This window comes from Strix uralensis, chromosome 33 (assembly GCF_047716275.1).
Source record: "Strix uralensis isolate ZFMK-TIS-50842 chromosome 33, bStrUra1, whole genome shotgun sequence".
NCBI lineage: Eukaryota > Metazoa > Chordata > Aves > Strigiformes > Strigidae > Strix > Strix uralensis.
The window spans coordinates 2,340,435-2,357,347 of record NC_134004.1 but is presented as its reverse complement, the minus strand read 5'-3'; the positions used below and the strand labels follow the sequence as shown (position 1 = coordinate 2,357,347).

The following is a 16,913-nucleotide window of genomic DNA, read 5'->3' as shown; positions in this document are numbered from 1 at the left end:
GCCTTGCTGCGCGCTGCAGAACCAGTGTGGGGGGGCTCAACACCCGCACCGTGTGCCAATGGCTTTGCTTAAAATTACACCCGGGGGTCGGCCTGAGAACAGTTTTTTCTCCCCAAAACAGCCTCTCTGGTACATCGGCTGCACTTGGGCCCTCAGAGAAACTGCCGCCCTCCATGGCGGGGGGCCTAGGCCCTGTCGGCGTCCCCGGCCTGCTCTGTTGCTAAGCGACACGGGCCGGAGCCAGCAACCAGCAGTAAAGATGGCGCTTGGCCGGCTTCAGCACGCGGCTGTCCAGGCCACCGTCCGCCCTCGCGCCGGGAAGCGGAGCGGACAGGCCACGCCCTCAGCAGACATGGCGCCGGCTTGGCTTCAGCCGCCGAGAGAGCAGAGCCAATGAGAGGCCGGCAGGGTGAGTAGCGCGCTGGGATTGGCTGGCAGCGGGGATTCAAACCGAACAGCGGGGCGGTTGGGCCGGGCCGTTGGAGTCGGAGCTGGAGCCGGGCTGGCGGCCCAGGTGAGTGTGCGGGAGCGGGGGCTGAGGGACAGCGGTGGGGTCTCGGTACCGGCGCCTTGCAGGGGCCGCGGGGCCCCGGTACCGGGCCTCGCCTAGGCCTCATGACCCCCTCGCCGGCCGCGGGGAGCGCCTTCCTGGCGCAGCGCGGGCCGGCGCCCAGGGCGGGTCCGGTGGCGGTTTCCTCAGAGACCTTTTCCCTCGCTGGCGGTTTCCTCAGAGACCTTTTCCCTCGCTGCCTCCAAGGGTCGTGCCCCGGAGGGCGGCTGGGGGGCCTTTACGGGCTGGCCTTGGTCCCTCGCCTTCCCCAGCCTCTGCCGTCGAGTTGGGCTCGGGGCTAATGATCTGGTAATTAAGGCACGAAAAGTAGTGCCCCTTGCGAGGGATTAACAGACGATAAGGAACAGGAGAGGCTTTCAGCAGAAAGCTTTTCCTCACCGTGTAGTCCACATAATATAGAAAGTCCCGAGATATTATGTCTGTGGAGCCCGTAACTGCAAATCGAGTACTTCAAAGCTTTCCACGGCGGGCCCCTGAGCTGGGGTGTTGTGCTCCCCTCTGGCACCTCCCAACTGTGTCCGCACCCGCTCCTGGTGCGAGTTCATTAGTCAAGGTTGTCCTCTGTGCCCCAGCAACCTCTTGTATTAGTGAAGTAATTTCTGTGTTGCTGAGCTAGAGACTTTCCTCTTCGTTGCTTCTGTTTATGCCATTGTTGCTACTGTTTGAGGAAAATGTGCTGACTGGCTGAATTTTAACAGCGATTTGCAGGAGGAGCTGTAACTTAAAATGCAGCTAAATTTAAAACTGTATTAAAATTCCACAGAATGTTGCTCCTATTTTTATCTTATGAAGCTCTGAAAACTTGCAGATTTTTAGTGGCCTATATAGTACCAAGTTATTCGTATACAGGGCATGGGCTGTGTTCTGCAGCCTTCCAGAAAGAGAACGATTTGGGATCATCTTGCCTCTGTAGTATACTGGAGAATATTTGCAGCAATAAGGTGGGGAGCTGTACTGCTTCTCCCTGTGGCTCTGCTGTCTGTAAACTGTGGAGGGGTGAGGATCTTCATTCCCTACAAAAGAATTTAGATGCACATATCTCCATAAAACATAACTCTTAATGTATTTTTGTTTGTGCGGCTTCTAAAACTCGCCTTAAAAAAATCAGTAATTCTGAGGCTTTTGGGGTTGGTAACACATTTTCTGTTTGGGGGTGGGAAGAAAGGGCTGGGCTGTTTATTTAGCTCTGGTTTCTTGGCAGGAAGATGGAGACTGCGATGCTGAACTTACGGAGTCTGTATGATCAACTTATGCGCCAGGCTGAAGTTTTAAGTGAAGGAAATGAATACCGTAAGTTCTGTTTCTGAGGTGGGTTGTGCTGGCTTTGCTGTAAGAACATAAACACACAAACAAACATTATTAGCTGATATTGAAGAATCTGTTGATGATGTCATGGGTAATAAGGCTGCTACAGGCAGTCAGATTTGAGGGCTTTTTCAGTGTCTAGGAATACAAAGTCACAGGCTGAACTAGGCAGGGCCACGTTCTGCTTGTAGCAAGCTGACTTCATCCACGCGGGGTCTCGTGTTGTAGCTTTTCTGGCTGATGCTGGCATGAAGGACTTGGTCTGAAAAATGCAAGATCTCATGAACATCTATAGTGTGGGTGGGTTTGCCAAAAGGCTGGCTTCTCCACTCTTCAGTCAAGAGCCGGTTATATTAATAGATATCTACTGTCAGGGAAAGGAGGGCTGCTGCATCTCCTTTGCTTGCCTGGGTAGCTGAAGATTTACGTGTCTTTTCTCCAGAGTTTATTCAGTTAGCGAAGAACTTTGAAGAGTATCGCAGAAAATGGCAGAAAACGGAGCATGAGCTTGGCAGGTACAAAGATCTTCTCATGAAAACTGAAGCTGAACGTAGCGCTTTGGACGTGAAGCTGAAACATGCTCGCAATCAAGTGGATGTGGAGATCAAACGAAGGCAAAAAGCTGAAACGGACTGTGAAAAGCTGGTGAGTAATTCCTTTATTACCCGTTAGCTCTTTAGAGTGTGGAGACAAGGTGATTAAACTGCATTGATCTATGGAAAATAAGAACTGGTGCTCATGATAACTTTTTTCCCGGGGAGGAAAAAACGCAACAACAATAAATTGGCTTGGCTCCTGGCAGCAGCCGTCTGCTTTGGTCTGGAAAAAGACGAGTGGCTGCTGTTTGGATCTGAGCTGCCATTCCCTGTCGCTTGTGCGTTACCTGCCATTACCTTACACTGTACACTTGAGGTTGGTTCATGAAGTAATTAAACACAGTTTATCCTGTGGCAGCCTCTGATATCATCTACATTTGCAGGAGCGGCAAATACAACTGATTCGAGAGTTGCTCATGTGTGATGCCTCCGGGAGCATTCAGCTAAGCGAAGAACAGAAGTCTGCCCTCGCCTTTCTTAACAGGCCACAGGTTTCTGTAGGGGGTTCAGGCAACAAGAGGTAGGCAAAATTGCATTTTGTCTAAGCAACATAAGTGTCAAATATCAATCCAGCCCTGTACCTCTGTGACACGTACTGCACCCATATCGACAGAATTTTACTTTTGTTCCAGCTTGAAATACAGCTCTTCTGAGTCAGAAAGATTGTTCTGGAACCTTGGCTGACTGAAAGCCAAACCGATACAAGTCTCTTCTAATTTTTGATTTTTATTTTTTTTTTAGGCTGTCTACAATAGATGAATCTGGCTCAATTCTGTCAGACATCAGCTTTGATAAGACTGATGATTCACTGGTAATGTAACTCCAAGTTCTAAAGTTTTCCTCTGCTGTAAAACCTTAGGGGTGTGGGTTAATCTCTAGAGACCTCTTGTGTGTAGGTTACTGTGGTATTAAACTGGTAGAGCTGATTTGCATTTCTCTGGTGTACCATTGGCTAAAACTTAATGAAAGTCCTGGCCAGATGCTGGGTGGTATTTACACTGAGCTAACCAGCATTGTGCATTTCCCCCAGGACTGGGACTCCTCTGTGGTGAAAGCTGTCAGACTGAAAAGGAGAGAGAAGCGGGTATGTTCAATTCTTCCCCCAAATGGATTCCTTTGTTAGCCTTAGCTGACACAATGTCACCATCTGTCATCTCACCACCACCTCTAATGATGTCTGAGCCACTAATCACAATCAAACTTGGGATGGATGTGCTGCTACTGTAATTCAGACCTGCCGTGTCAATTTAGATAAAGTTAATTCTGATGTTGCTGTTTGTCTACTGAAAATGACTGGAGTTCTGCATATCTTGCTTGCTTATGGCCTAGATTTTGCAGAAAGCACTTAATTATTAACAGCTGCCAGATCGGGGAAAATCATGTCGGAAGTTAATATTTTTCTCTTCTATAAAAGAGCTTGTGCTTGTTCTGGTCCGCTGTAGGATGTGGTAGGCACAGGTGGGAAAGGACAGCCTGAAATCAGCACTAGCAGAGTTGGGAGGAGTCTGGGACTTGCTTAGTTGTCGCCTGTTTTTGTGTGTGTGGTTTTGTTTGGGTGTTTTTCCTCTTCCTTTCTCTCTTTTTTTCTGAATTGGATTATAAAGCTGGCTAGGAGAATTATTTGAAAGAGCAGTATATAGAGGCCTCCTGATACTTCGTGGCAACCTTGAGGTTGCCATGAAGAACAGGTACTGTGGAAGACCTTAATGCGTCTGTGATGTGTGCAGACAATTGTTCAGTCCTTCTAGTTATGCTGAAGTAGTATAACACTAAGTTAACAGCATCCCTGCTTCACAGACACAAATGTACTGTATCTTTCCAGCGGTCTTCCAGGCAGTTCATTGAAGGCCCACCAGGTCCTCAGAAGAAAACCAGATCAATTGGCTCCACAGTGGACCAGGTATGGTGGTTCCATCTGGGTCTGGGTGCACTTCATACATGTTCCTAGGGCCAACGAGCTTGAAAAGCCCATGTCCTGTCAGTAGTGCTGCCACTAACCGCGTATTTCTCATTACAGGGAAATGAATCCATAGTAGCAAAGACAACTCTCATGGTCCCCAATGATGGTGGCCCCATTGAGGCCATCTCCACTATCCAGACGGTGCCGTACGGGCTGAGGAGCCGGCGGAAGAGCGGTAGGTGCCTTGTCTCCGTCTGTCCTAGTCCTGAAGCAGCTGCTTAGCAGGCCGGAGGCTTATCCTGACGCGGTAGGGTTGCCTTCTGCCAGGACCTGGGCAGTTGCCTCTGGTTTATGATGCACTTGCTTTCAAAGCAAAGGTTATGAGGGGTGGAGGGTGATTCCATGCAGTCATTGCTCTTCCTCTCCTGTCTTTCAGGCCCTTTGCAGCCTTGGAGCAGCGAGTCAAGCCTGGGCAGTAAGCAGCTGGAATCCAAATCAGAGACTGATAGCTCTGGCACCCCGCAGCACAACGCGGGAGTGAGGCTGCACGATTTTGTTTCAAAGACGGTAAGTCTGCGGGCAGGAAGAGCTTGAAAAAGCATCTCCTTCCATTTTTAAATGTGTGTGATTTCAAGCTATTGATGAAAGGCCACCAGCTGTTATGTCTCAAGTCAGTATTAACTGTACCGGTTACCTGCACGGATCAGGGTGTGTTACCCTCTGTGGTTATCCAGTTTGAGATGCAGAGTTACTACACAGCACGAATCTCTTCCCATCTGTATGCTCTGAATCATTAGGTTATCAAGCCAGAATCGTGTGTTCCGTGTGGAAAGAGAGTAAAATTTGGAAAAATCTCTCTGAAGTGCAAAGACTGCCGTGTGGTGGCTCATCCGGAGTGTCGGGACCGCTGCCCCCTCCCCTGCATCCCCACCTTGGTGGGCACTCCTGTCCGCATCGGAGAGGTGAGCCTGGGGGTGCCCTTTGGGCAGAGGTGGAGCGTGCTGAGGCTCAGATGAGTCTGCCTTCCCCAGAGGAGCTCCTGTTGCTCAGAGCTGCATAATAAAATGCAAATGAGCTTGCTAATGTATCCTCCAGTAACCAGGGTGGTGGGCGGGAGGGATGCGATGTTAGGAGGGTGTTGAGTTGGGAACATGGCAGCTCTGGGTAGGCAGTCCTGCAGCATTGGGCTGATGAAGAAGAAACAATACTTGTTTTTTTAAGCCTAGATCTGTGAATTTCTAAGATTTACCATGTCTTGAAGACTGAGCATTTTGTTTTTATTTTCCCTTCTGCCTCTTAGGGGACCTTGATGGACTTTGTCCCTTCTACTCCTCCGATGATCCCTTCCATCATTGTGCACTGTGTTAATGAGATCGAGCAGCGAGGGCTGCATGAGGTAAAAAGAAAATGAGGTGTGAAACAGCGCTAATGAAATGGGTTATGGTGTTAGGGAAACAAATTGTTAACCCAAATATCTCTTATTTATGGTGTATATAGTGCTGCTCAGTGGGTGACTTTGAGCAACAGTGTTTGTGTAGAGCGCTCAGGAGTGGAGAGTAAGTGGGAGTGGAAGAATGCAGCTTTATATGTGTGGTTGATGTTCTGCCTCTAAGCAATGCTTTCTGTTAATAGACAGGCCTTTACCGGATATCTGGCTGTGACAAGACAGTGAGGGAACTGAAAGACAAGTTTCTTAGAGCAAAAAATGTTCCTTTGCTCAGTAAAGTGGACGATATCCATGCAATCTGCGGCCTTCTCAAGGACTTTCTACGCAGCCTGAAAGAACCCCTTCTCACTTTCCGGTTAAACAAGACTTTCATGGAAGCTGCAGGTAAGGAGTTGCCAGATGACATCTCCAAGCCTTTCCCTGGGCTTGGCGGTCATGGCTTTGGGTGTCACGTGAAGTGGCAGAGCGCAGCGCTCCGCGGAGCCCTCGTGCTTGCGGCTGTGTTGACGACGTGCTGGGAAGGTCTTTCTCCTGCTGTACTGTCTTGGATGAGGAAAGAAACAAATTCTAGTGCTCGAGCAGGATACAAAATTATTACAATGGCATGTGGAGTTTCTGGCTTCCTTGCTTCTCGGGCTAGCTATTGCTGTGAGGGGACTGTTACAGCTGTGCCTCTGGGACCACTTTCTGAGGTCTAAACATTACTTTTTTCCCCCAGAAATCTTGGATGAGGACAACAGTGTTGCTGCTATGTACCAAGCGGTTGCTGAACTTCCTCAGGCCAACAGGGACACCCTGGCTTTCCTCATGATCCACCTGCAGAGGTACGTTCAAATGGCCTGGTAGTTCTGAAAGATTAGATTCTCTAGTTGGCTCTTGTTGCTGCTTGTGAGCATAAAGTCTTCATTCTGGAAGAAAACTGCTTTTTCAGAGGCGGAAATATGTGTGGGATGGGGGAGTTGTATGACAAGTGAGGGGAGAAGCTACATTCTCTCTTAATGATTTTTCTTTTAACATAGGGTGGCTCAGAGCCCAGACACTAAAATGGATGTTACCAACTTGGCCAAAGTCTTTGGCCCCACAATAGTGGCCCACGCGGTGCCCGATCCTGACCCGATGACGCTGCTGCAGGACACAAAGCGACAGCCCAAGGTAGGTCAGCAGGAGGCAAATGTGTCCTGCTTCAAGAAGTCACATGAATCTCTGGAGGGAGGCGAGGCAGTGCCTGCCTGGCATCGCTGCGTAGCGTCAGCGGCTCACAGGTGTCTCTGTAGGTGGTGGAGCGACTTCTGCTGCTGCCTGTGGACTACTGGAGCCAGCTGATGGCTGTGGAGCAGGAAAACATTGACCCGGCACACGTAATTGAGAACAGCAACGCCTGCTCCACTCCGCAGACACCAGATGTTAAAGGTAATCCCTGGGTGCTGCTCTATGGGCTGTGCAGCTGCTGTATTAAAAATTAATGACCCTCAATCAAAGCTGCTTGTGAGACTGTTGGAGCTAGCCCTTCCTGCAGGCTTGATGGAGGAAGAGGGAAGAAAAGTGTGCCAGGAAATGCCAGATTTGTCTAGTATTTTTGACAGATGCTAGGGAATGTCTAATGTTCCTTGCATGGCAATGAAAACTTCAGCTGTCCTCGTGTTGCTCACTTTGCTGCCTCTCTTTTCTCGGCAGTGAGCATGCTTGGACCCCTCACTACTCCGGAGCAGCAGCTCTCCAAGACGCCGTTGTCGAACTCCCTGTCCCAGAGAGTCCGCTCCACCTTCAGCAAAACCACCCCCAAGTAAGTGCCAGCAGGGGCTGTGGAAGTGGTGGGATGACTGCAGGTGCTTTGGGCGTTCAAGGAGAACTAAAACTAGACTTTTAGACCCAGTTCTGGGAGCAACCTGGATTTACTACTCGGGCAACTCTCCCTTAATCAGTGCTGTAGTAACAGTGTGAGCTGCGTAACGGTTAACAAGCATCCTCTTAGGGGAGGGGGAGGAACCCTTGGTTTGGGAGGGGGGTGAATGGCCCCTGGGAAGGGCAGAGCGTTAGACCAAATCCCTAACTGCTGTTTTTCTACCTCTCTTGAACTAGATTTGGGAGCAAAAGCAAGTCAACAACTCAGCTTGGGCATCAGGGCAACTTTTTTGCCTCTCCTATGCTGAAGTGAAGTGGCCCTGGGAGTCGGTGTCATCCCAGCATTTGCACACCAGTATACACCAGTACAGCAAACGCGAGTCCTCGCCGCGGCCCTCGGCAGCTTATGTAATAAGATTTTTCCTTTTATCTTTCAGCTTAACTGAGACTTTTAATGGGATTTTATTGTGCAATGTATTTTTATTATCTAATGTTGTGCTAAATTTAGGATTGGTAAAGTAAGTAACTAACAGGATTTGTTCAAAGTGTTAATTAAAAATGTTAGAGGAACTCGTTGACACTTTTCAATAGCATCCAGTCTTCCACCCATACAAAGTGGAACAGTCATATGGGGTTTTTTTATTGTTTTTTTTTAAACTCCATAGATTGTTTTTTCACACAGCAGTGACACCCCAGGGGAACTCTGTCAGGATCCAGTCCTTCCAGTAACCCACCAGTCTGTAACTGTTGCCTTGCGCTGCGGTGGTGCAGCCTGCAGTCCTGAGGATGGCAGTGTTGCATTTGTCTGACGGACAAAAGACGCTGTTTAATTAACTGCCAGAGGGACTGGGGCTTCCTCTAAAGAAACGTTTCCTGATACTGTGTTTACAAGGGGAAAATTTTGTAAAGGGCTGTCTGTAGATGCAAACCCAAAGGATTCCTGGGTGTTCTAAATGGTGCTGCTCATCCTGGTGGGGGGAATGAGGGTAGTTCAATAGCACCCTTGCTTTTGGGAGTCCCTGCTTCCCCAAATGGGGATATGTGACCTTGCTCAGTGCTGTGTGGAAAAAAAAAAGTGTGGAACATGTACAAAAGTTCATAAAATTGCTGGTTTTTTTAATTGAGTTCTGGAAGACTGTCCTGCCCTGTGCAGTTAAGTAAATCATGATTCTACATGACCTATGGCTCTGGTTGATGTTTTTTACTCATGCTCCAGAGTCTTAACCAGGGCCTGTGGAGCGAGGTGCTGTCCTCAAGTGCAGGTTCTGGGGTGCAGGATCAAGCACTGGGCTGTGGCTGATGGGTCCAGAGGAGGGAGGAGAACAACAGTTTTGCTCCTCAGTGTTGTAGCAGGAGGTGAAATAGCCTGGGCTGAACGTGGTGGCCTGGGTTCTCTCTCTGCCCCTTGGTTGCAGGGGCTGGAGGGTGAAGTCCTCTCTGGCCACGTTTGCACCCCCGCTCTGACCCACTGCAGGAGCTGGGGGGCTGCTGCTCCCCTTCCCCCCGGGCAGGTGGGTGTTTCTGGCCCCTCACACACACCAGATCTGCGTGAGAGGCACTGAGGTGTGTTCCCCTCCCCCAGATCCCGTGTCTTGGACACACTTGGCCTTTTCTGGACCATCATCTCCCAAACTGGGTCCTTGCCTGGTCCTTGTTGGAGCAGAAACTGGGGCGTTTGCAGCGGGACCTGCCCTGATCCCTGTGGGGATGGATGGGGCTTGGGGACACCCTCACAAGCCACCCCCAGTTGTTTGCTGCTTGGGAAGGTGCCTGCAATGCTGGGCCGGGGGGTGCCCACCCCTCCCAGAGTGGGATCTGGGAGCAGAGGGGACCGTGCAGAGGAAGAGCTGAACCCAGGGGTACTGAGAACTGAACACAGGGTGTGTCTCTGGCAGTCCCTGCTCCGGTTGCTTTAGGCTGCAAGAAGACACCAGACATCATGTGGAAAAGAATTTGGAATATTTATTGATTGAAGAATATTAAAAGCTTCACTTTGGCCCCAGACACAGGGATGAATATGTTGGTCCTAGTGATTCCTCTTAAGTGGGTACCAATGCAAGAAAGCAAAGCCCCTGTTTTATGCTCACAGGGGTGAGCCCACACACACACTTCAAAGAATTAATGTGCATACAATTAACTATATGCTCCTTAATTAGCAGCTAGCTCTTGCTACATTTGTGTTTTAAGCAGGTGGACAGCCCAGGGACCATCTCTGTCCTGAACACAAGGGCTTCACCCTCATCACGGCCCCTCCGCACTCAGTGACCTTGTGGAGGAAGCCATCTGCTTATTTGTGCAAATGATAGAAATCTGGTAATTGAAGAGAGTTAATTTCTCACGCTGCCCTAATCGGCACTTAATTCTGATCTACAGCCCTGCCATGGGAGTGACACAGGTCTACACCTGTAAAGGCTTGTGCTCAGACCCCCTAAGCCAAGTTCTTCACCGCTGTTTTCATTCTCTCCTCGCCGAAGCAGGACTGAGCGCAGTCACCCAGGTCTGTGTTTTGTGAACGGGCACGGGGATGGTCCGAGGAGCTGATCGAGCCCTTGTGAGGCGATGGGCCTGCTGTGGGAGGGACGGACAGACAGACACTAGTCCTTGATGCCTTCTAGCTTTGCGGAAGGATACCCTGCGTTCTCCGCACTGGGGCTCCTGCTGTCAGTCTAGATCGGTTCCAGCAAATTCAGCGGGCAAGTGGCGGTCGGTCTCGTCGATGAAGCGGTAGAAGGTATCGGCCTCGTCACGGGGGCAGTGCCGCGCCATCTTTATCAGCCTCTGCCCACACTCCTTCCTCTCTCTCGTCATCAGGGGAATTTTGTAACCATCCATAAACTTTGCTTTTGCTTCATCTAATGATTTCTTCTGGTAGAGGAAGAACCTTCCCCAGTAGAGATTAAGGGCTTGAAGGCCTTTGGGGCTCAGGGTGTCCTTTCTCTTCTCCAGGTCCTTGTAGATCTTCTCTTCCTGTGCTGGGTCTCTTGCACCACAGAGCTCTGCTAATTGCAGCTTTGCAAACACGAGCTCAAGGTCTGGATGTTTCTGAAGAATTTGCTCGAGGTCCTTGATAGCTGCCTCCAATATATTATTCTTGTCTTCTTCCTTTGCGTTAAGCCACTGTAGCTTATAGCACTTGGCCAGGGTTTGGTAGAGAAGGTGGTAACCTGGATCCGGCCGCAGGGCTCGCTGTAATACCTCAGCTGCTTTCTCTGTGGACCGTCGTCGCAGCCAGAACAAAGCTGAAGCTTTGAGGACATCAGGATCGGAGCTTTTCTCTGCACTTTCTTTTATCAACCCAATTGATCTTTCTATATCCACTTGTTCGAGTAGCTTGGCTAAATATATCTTGGCTCTGTAGTTATTTGGCTGCTCAAGGATGGTTCTTTCCAATTGCATTCTGGCTCTCCCTGCAATGTCAGGATACCAGAAGTAACAACAGGAGAAATAAAGAGCCATTCCGAGCCCAGCGTGGAAATCTCTGTTCTCCGGCTCAAGCATCAACGCCACCTCAAAGCACTCTCTGGCCCGTTCCCCGTTACGGGCTCTGATGGCCAAGAGGGACCAGCCCTTCTGGGCCTGGATGTACGGGATCAGCCGTGCGTCCCAGGGAGCCGGGCAGAGCCGCTCAATCCGTTCCAGGTAGCTTTCAGCCTCCCGATAAGAGGCCTGGAGGTAGTGAACCCAGGCGTAATTCCCGTAGATAACCACAGACCCGGCCGTGGACGCGTGTGCTCTCAAGGGCTGCTCGCCTGGTCTCTCGTGCTCCTCTTCAGCATCTTTAAGGCTTTGTAGAGCTGCTCTGTCCTGGCCTTTCAGCTGGTGCAGGTACGCCTGCAGCCCCAGGAGAGCTGCCCGGTTTGGGTGGACTGTGTGCTTGATTTCAACAGCCAGCTTCTGCAGGACGTGGGAAGGTTCGACGTGGTCCGTTACGCTCAAATGCCAGGTGAAATGGCATTGAAGGGCATCCAGCTTCTCCTTCAGTTGCTCGTTGCTACAAAGAGGAATATGTGGGTTATGAAGAGGCAGCGTGTGGGGGGTGATACCCACAGGGAGCTCTTGGTTGTACAGGAAACAAAAAGGAGGGAGGGGTGGAGGATGGGGCTCTCCCCACTTGCTCTGTGTGTCCCTTGCACTCAAACTGCTAAAAAACTTGTATATCTTTGTTCTGATCAGCCCATTTTCAGGGCACCGTCTGGGAGGCTTCATTCCTGGCTTGCTCTTCTGCAAAGGGGAGTCACCAGTGCCTGGAGCCAGGGCTGCTCTTTCATCTTACCTAAGACAAAGGCCCTGGGCTGAGCTGTGAGCAAGGGAGAGTAGAGCCAGCCAAAATCACAGGATCAAACCTTCTGAGCTCCCCAGGAGGAGGAAATGGGGGCTGTCCCGTTGTCTGAAGGGTGCTGCAGGAGATGGCTCAATGAAGAGAGAGTCTAACAAAGGGCCATGAAGATACTGGCCCAGAGCATGTGAGGAAAGGCTGAGAACTGGGACTCTTCAGCCTGGAGAAGAGAAGGCTCGGAGGAGTCTTAGAAATGTATATAAATACCTGCAGGGAGGGTGCAGAGTCAGAGCCAGGACAAGAAGCAATGGGCACAAACTGAAAGCTTTTCTTTGAGCTGTGAGGATGACAGAGTACGGGCAGAGGGTGCCCAGAGAGGTTGTGCAGCCTCCTCCATCCTTGGAGATACTCAAAATCCCGTCCAGACGTGGTCACGGGCAACCTGCTCTGGGTGGACACGGTGACTCCCGAGGTCCTTTCCAACCTTGCCCATCCTGTGGTTCTGAACAAGGACACTCTGCTGAGCCTTGGCAACCCAAACCCACTTTTTCTGGGAGCCGTTACGAGAATAGAAACTGTGCACTCACCTCATTGTTGCCGTGGGTGTAGTGTCACCGTCCGGGAGCGGTGGCTGGGGCTGCGCCTCTTCCACGCCGCGGCGGATACGCTGGGCAGTACCGGCTCTGCAAGCTGTTGACTCAAACAGAGATAGCACTTCTGGCCGGGGTCTGATTAAAAAATGTCTCTTGAGTGAAACAAAACTGGAAGAGAAAAGCTTAACACAGGAAAGAAACTATTCTGGTCGTCCTGAAGCTGGTATCTTCCTTTCACAAAATGGGGCTGAGGCCTGGATAAACAAGAAAGGAAATCCAGTGGCCAGAGCCGCAGGATCTGAACTCAGCCCTCGAGACCTTCTCCCCGCTGAAAAGGACTTTGTGAGCATTAAAGCTTTTCAAAAGTAACAGGGCTGAGGTGGGAGAAGAGAAGGATAATGGGCTACGGAATGTAAATACGACATTGCCGTTGTTGAAAGGCCACAGGCTCTGTAGGACCCTGGCACTGGGGCTTGTCAGCCTGGTTTTGCCTGGATCTGCCCTGACCCGCCTGGATCTGCCGTGGTGTGGTTTGTTTAGCTTGTTCACCTGTAACAGCGACCGCCTAGCAACAAGGTGGCTGTTACCCACTTGATTTTTAGCAATTGAATTTGCAGTTCTGTGTAACCGGGAGGTACAAGGGCTGTGCCCGTGATAAATCCGTGAGGAGCGAGTGGTGCTGACGGTCACTGAGCAGGGGGTGGCCCCAGGGCTACTGGTGACTCCTCGGTGATCCAGAGCTGATTATTGAAGAGCAGTTTTGGCAGGTGACAGAAACCGGTCTTAGAGGTAATGATGAAAGGTTAAAGATTAAAACAAAAGAAGCATTTCACAGGACAAGGCTTTGGGAGGGGATAACAGGCTCAAAGATAGTAGAGCCTTGCAGAAGGAAGAAGATAAAGGAACAGAACCTTGAATCCAGGAACAAGGAAACCTCTCTTGGTCATGTGCTCAGAGATACCATAGAGACTTGCCCAAGCTGTGTCCTTTAGATGAATTTAGCTCATTGTCATGTGACAAAACCACACCTCTTGATGAGAAACAGCCCCCTACTCAGGTATGACCCCCACCCTTTGTGTTTGCACAGAATGATGCAAGGACACCGTGGCTTTAAACGGAGCCGGGACATGTTGGTAACCAAGAGGAACAGAGTGACAACAAACCAACCACTGGTCACTGCCTGAAACCTGCGTTCCAGTAGTTTGAGGTGTATATAAACACGTCGCTTGCCGGTGTGCGGTGGGCTAGCGCTGTGGGATTGCCACCTGGCACCCGTCTCTGCGCGGATGCGGATTAAATAAACATCTCCACTCTGTGTGGTTTTTGGCTCGTGGCATGCTGGGTCAAAGAACCCAAATTTTGGGACAACAGTAACAGAAAAAATATAGGTAAAACACAGGATGCACACTATATCTGGATGTAACATGGAATTGCAGGTCTTTGAAGACAGATGCAAGTATAGAGAGTAATGGAAAATATATTGAAACCAGCTCCAAGTAGACCCTGAACTGAGGAGGAATAAACAATCAACCTTATCATCATATTCCTCCCAGCAAAGAAGAAGAAAAAAACCCATCACTCTCGTTTTTCCCCCCTCAGGATGCTGACGAGTCGCTGCAGCAATGCAAAGGAAGAAGGGAGAATTTATCATTAGAGCGATGGCGCAGATATTTTTGCCTATTGTGTTTGCTTTTTTTCCTATTACTGACAACCTTTAACAGAAATTGAGTGATTTGGGTATTAGTTGTTAGCACTGCTGTAACTGGATGAATGGTAAGTGATTGCTGTATCTCGATTAGACCGAGGCATTAATTAGACTACCAGTAAGTTCTAATTCTTGAATCCCCACGTAAGCATCTTCTTTCTGTGCGGTTTGGCTTGCACAAGCTGCTTCTCTGTTGCCTGTCGTGGCCAGGATGGGGCCGTGTGAGTCGGGCGATGGACAGAAGTTTTGACTCCCTGGGGCAGGGGCTGAGCTGGGCTGTGGGCAGCGCTGGCAGAACCGAGGAGAAATTCAGAGCTCGAGTCCCTCAGGCCTCGGCAGTGGCTCTTGGCTCTTTCTCCTGCTAATATTAGGACTGCTTTGAGGAAGATTACGGTTCTGTGAAATAGCTATTAATATCATACAAAGCTTGGATGGAAGTCAAAAATAACAGCAAATGAGAAAACTACTAACCACAGAGCCAAACAGGAAGTACAGGCAAGGCTTGGTGTTGTGAAAGATAAACGGTGGGAAGGAAAAGCGAAAGAGCTGCAATAAGACGCAGAGAAGAAAAATACAAATAGCTATGGAGAGAGCATGGAAACAGTCCTTGGATCCAAACCGGTTACGTTACATCAAGTAATGCTGATCGAATTCTCTGAGCTGATTGAAAGGAAATCCTGGTTTATTGGCCCAGACGTTTCCCGAGTTTGGAAAAACACCCGTCTGTCACAAAGTTCCTCTGCTGGGAGCGGAGGGGGCTTGAACCAGCCCGGTACTGTAACCCCCCTCGCTGCCTTGGAAAGGAATCTGCTTGTCTTCCTCCCGAGTCTGTTCCTTTACCCACAGCGGGCTGTTACTGGGCAAGACTGGACGGCTGAGCCCTGGTTTTCATCTTCCTTTGTAACAGCTATTGTACTTGCCATAATCTAGCAGTAGAGAGACGTGGTGTGGGCTGTAGGAATAAATAATCTTTATAAGACCAAATGAACTGATTAGGAAATGCAGAGAGGGCCAGCAGGCTCACAGCCCTTTATCAAGCAGGAAAAGGAAGAACAAAAATCCGGACTCAGCCTGATTCTTGTTGGGCACAATGAAGGGGCTCTGAACCCCCAAAGTCATCCGCAGTGGGAAGCAGGAGGGGCAGAGCCTGGAAAAGCTGCTCTGAAAACTGTGCCTGCGGGGTTAGGACGTCGCAGGGAGCTTCAGCTGAGCAGCAACGGCCAGAACTAAAACCACACTGAGGTGCAGCAGCAGGGTTTCCCTGACAGAGTTTGAGTCCTGGCTGAATATTTAAAATCTTTTGTTAATCGCAGCTAAAACTTCCCCTTTGGCATCGAAGTACAGGTGAGGCTTCTCGGAGTAAGAACAGGGAACAGAAAGGTGGTTCCCGTCTCTGTTACACCTTTTCAGATCACGTCGGCTCTGCTGCTCCGGGCTGCACCACTTGCAGTTCTGCGTGGGGACGTACACGCTCCTCCGGGGGCGAAGGGGGCGAAAGCAGAGTCGTGCTGGAGTAGCAACACTTGCACAGAGGCGTTTGATCCGCAGCGTTGCTGGTCGCTGGACAAACCCCTGTGCTGATGAAAGCCCAGGCTCTCCACCTGCTCAGGAGCCAGAGGGTATGCAGAGGATTGCAGTGTCTTTTCCGAGACCAAACTAGGTAACATTTCGCCCAGACAGGGGCTTCTGTACTTCGGAGATGCCTGTTGTCCTATACCGTAAGACAGTCGCTCTATCCCCAGGCTCTCCTTCAGCGGTTTGTGCCGGCAGATGGCAGAGGGTTTCCACCGAGGAGCTGTAGGACGCGAGGTGGGGGTGTCTGCGCTGCCATTCCTCTCTCCAGCCTGTGAATACGCTTTTGCACCACTTTTAGATTTCTGCCTCACAGCTGGATTATTTTTTAACAATATTCCAGTTTTTCTCCCCGCCCCCTTATTTGGATGAAAAGATCTATATTTAGAAATGTGGCAGTTTCCCTTGGGTGTAAACAGGGAGGGAAAACAGAGCGGGACTTTAGAGCGTGAGCTGCCTGTGGAGGGCATTCAGCCTTCTGCACAACTGAGCTGGGAAGGGCCCAAGAAAATGACCGGGCAGCAAGCTTAAAATGAAAAAGGAAATATTTTTTCCATATAACGTATACTGAAACTGTAAGAGCAGCATTGTGTAACAACAACCTCTGCCTCACCAAAATATTTGACCTTGTTTTCAAACGCTTTGAATGTACCACAGAGAACAGCCTCTCTGTGCGTGCCCTGATTATTACACTCACCCGAATTACCTGATACTGGAAATGAGATATATCGAATTCCTCCAGATCAAGGTGGCCCAGACATTCAGCTTTCCTGATACCTGAGCATCAGATGACATGTAACCTCCAGAGACTGGATTTGCTGCCGTGGGATGACGCAGGGAGCTCTGTCTGGAGATGGCAGTGAAGGGCATCGCTCCAGACACTCCTGGCTCCCCCCAAACCTGCCAGGGGCTGCTTATGAAACTGCGTCTTCTATAACCTGCAGCAGGAGCTGGGTAACATCTCGAGCATGCACAAAGGGCAGAAAAAGGGAGCTGTTAAGCATTTCAAAATTTTAGGCTGAAATACCTCCCTGAAGTGCCTATCTCTCCTGAATTAATCTATCTCCAAAAATACGAGGATTCAACTGTTTACAGCTTGGCAAGCC

General features: G+C 50.0%; 2 protein-coding genes across 3 annotated transcripts; one reads left to right on the top strand and one right to left on the bottom strand.

The window, feature by feature from the left end:
• The first annotated feature begins 445 nt into the window (after positions 1-445).
• On the top strand, positions 446-8,839 carry RACGAP1 (Rac GTPase activating protein 1). Of its 2 annotated transcripts, none has more exons than XM_074853921.1 (17): positions 446-514; positions 1,777-1,861; positions 2,319-2,521; positions 2,856-2,992; positions 3,214-3,283; positions 3,503-3,556; positions 4,295-4,372; positions 4,490-4,607; positions 4,809-4,939; positions 5,170-5,334; positions 5,673-5,768; positions 6,005-6,203; positions 6,538-6,643; positions 6,839-6,971; positions 7,094-7,229; positions 7,494-7,602; positions 7,899-8,839. In XM_074853921.1, exons 2-17 carry the CDS (start codon positions 1,777-1,779, stop codon positions 7,972-7,974), a joined length of 1,896 nt encoding a protein of 631 aa, XP_074710022.1. In that variant the 5' UTR covers positions 446-514; the 3' UTR covers positions 7,975-8,839. The 2 variants fall into 2 exon arrangements, with proteins under 2 accessions (XP_074710022.1, XP_074710021.1); XM_074853920.1 differs by having other exon boundaries at positions 452-514; positions 1,773-1,861.
• Positions 8,840-9,603: 764 nt separating this feature from the next.
• LOC141936729 (antiviral innate immune response effector IFIT1-like) lies at positions 9,604-14,479 on the bottom strand. The gene is made up of 3 exons (XM_074853954.1): positions 14,103-14,479; positions 12,525-14,061; positions 9,604-11,652 (listed from the first exon to the last, which is right to left on the bottom strand). The coding sequence occupies exons 2-3, from the start codon at positions 12,527-12,529 to the stop codon at positions 10,323-10,325; spliced, it is 1,335 nt and encodes a 444-aa protein (XP_074710055.1). The 5' UTR covers positions 12,530-14,061; positions 14,103-14,479; the 3' UTR covers positions 9,604-10,322.
• Positions 14,480-16,913: the final 2,434 nt, after the last annotated feature.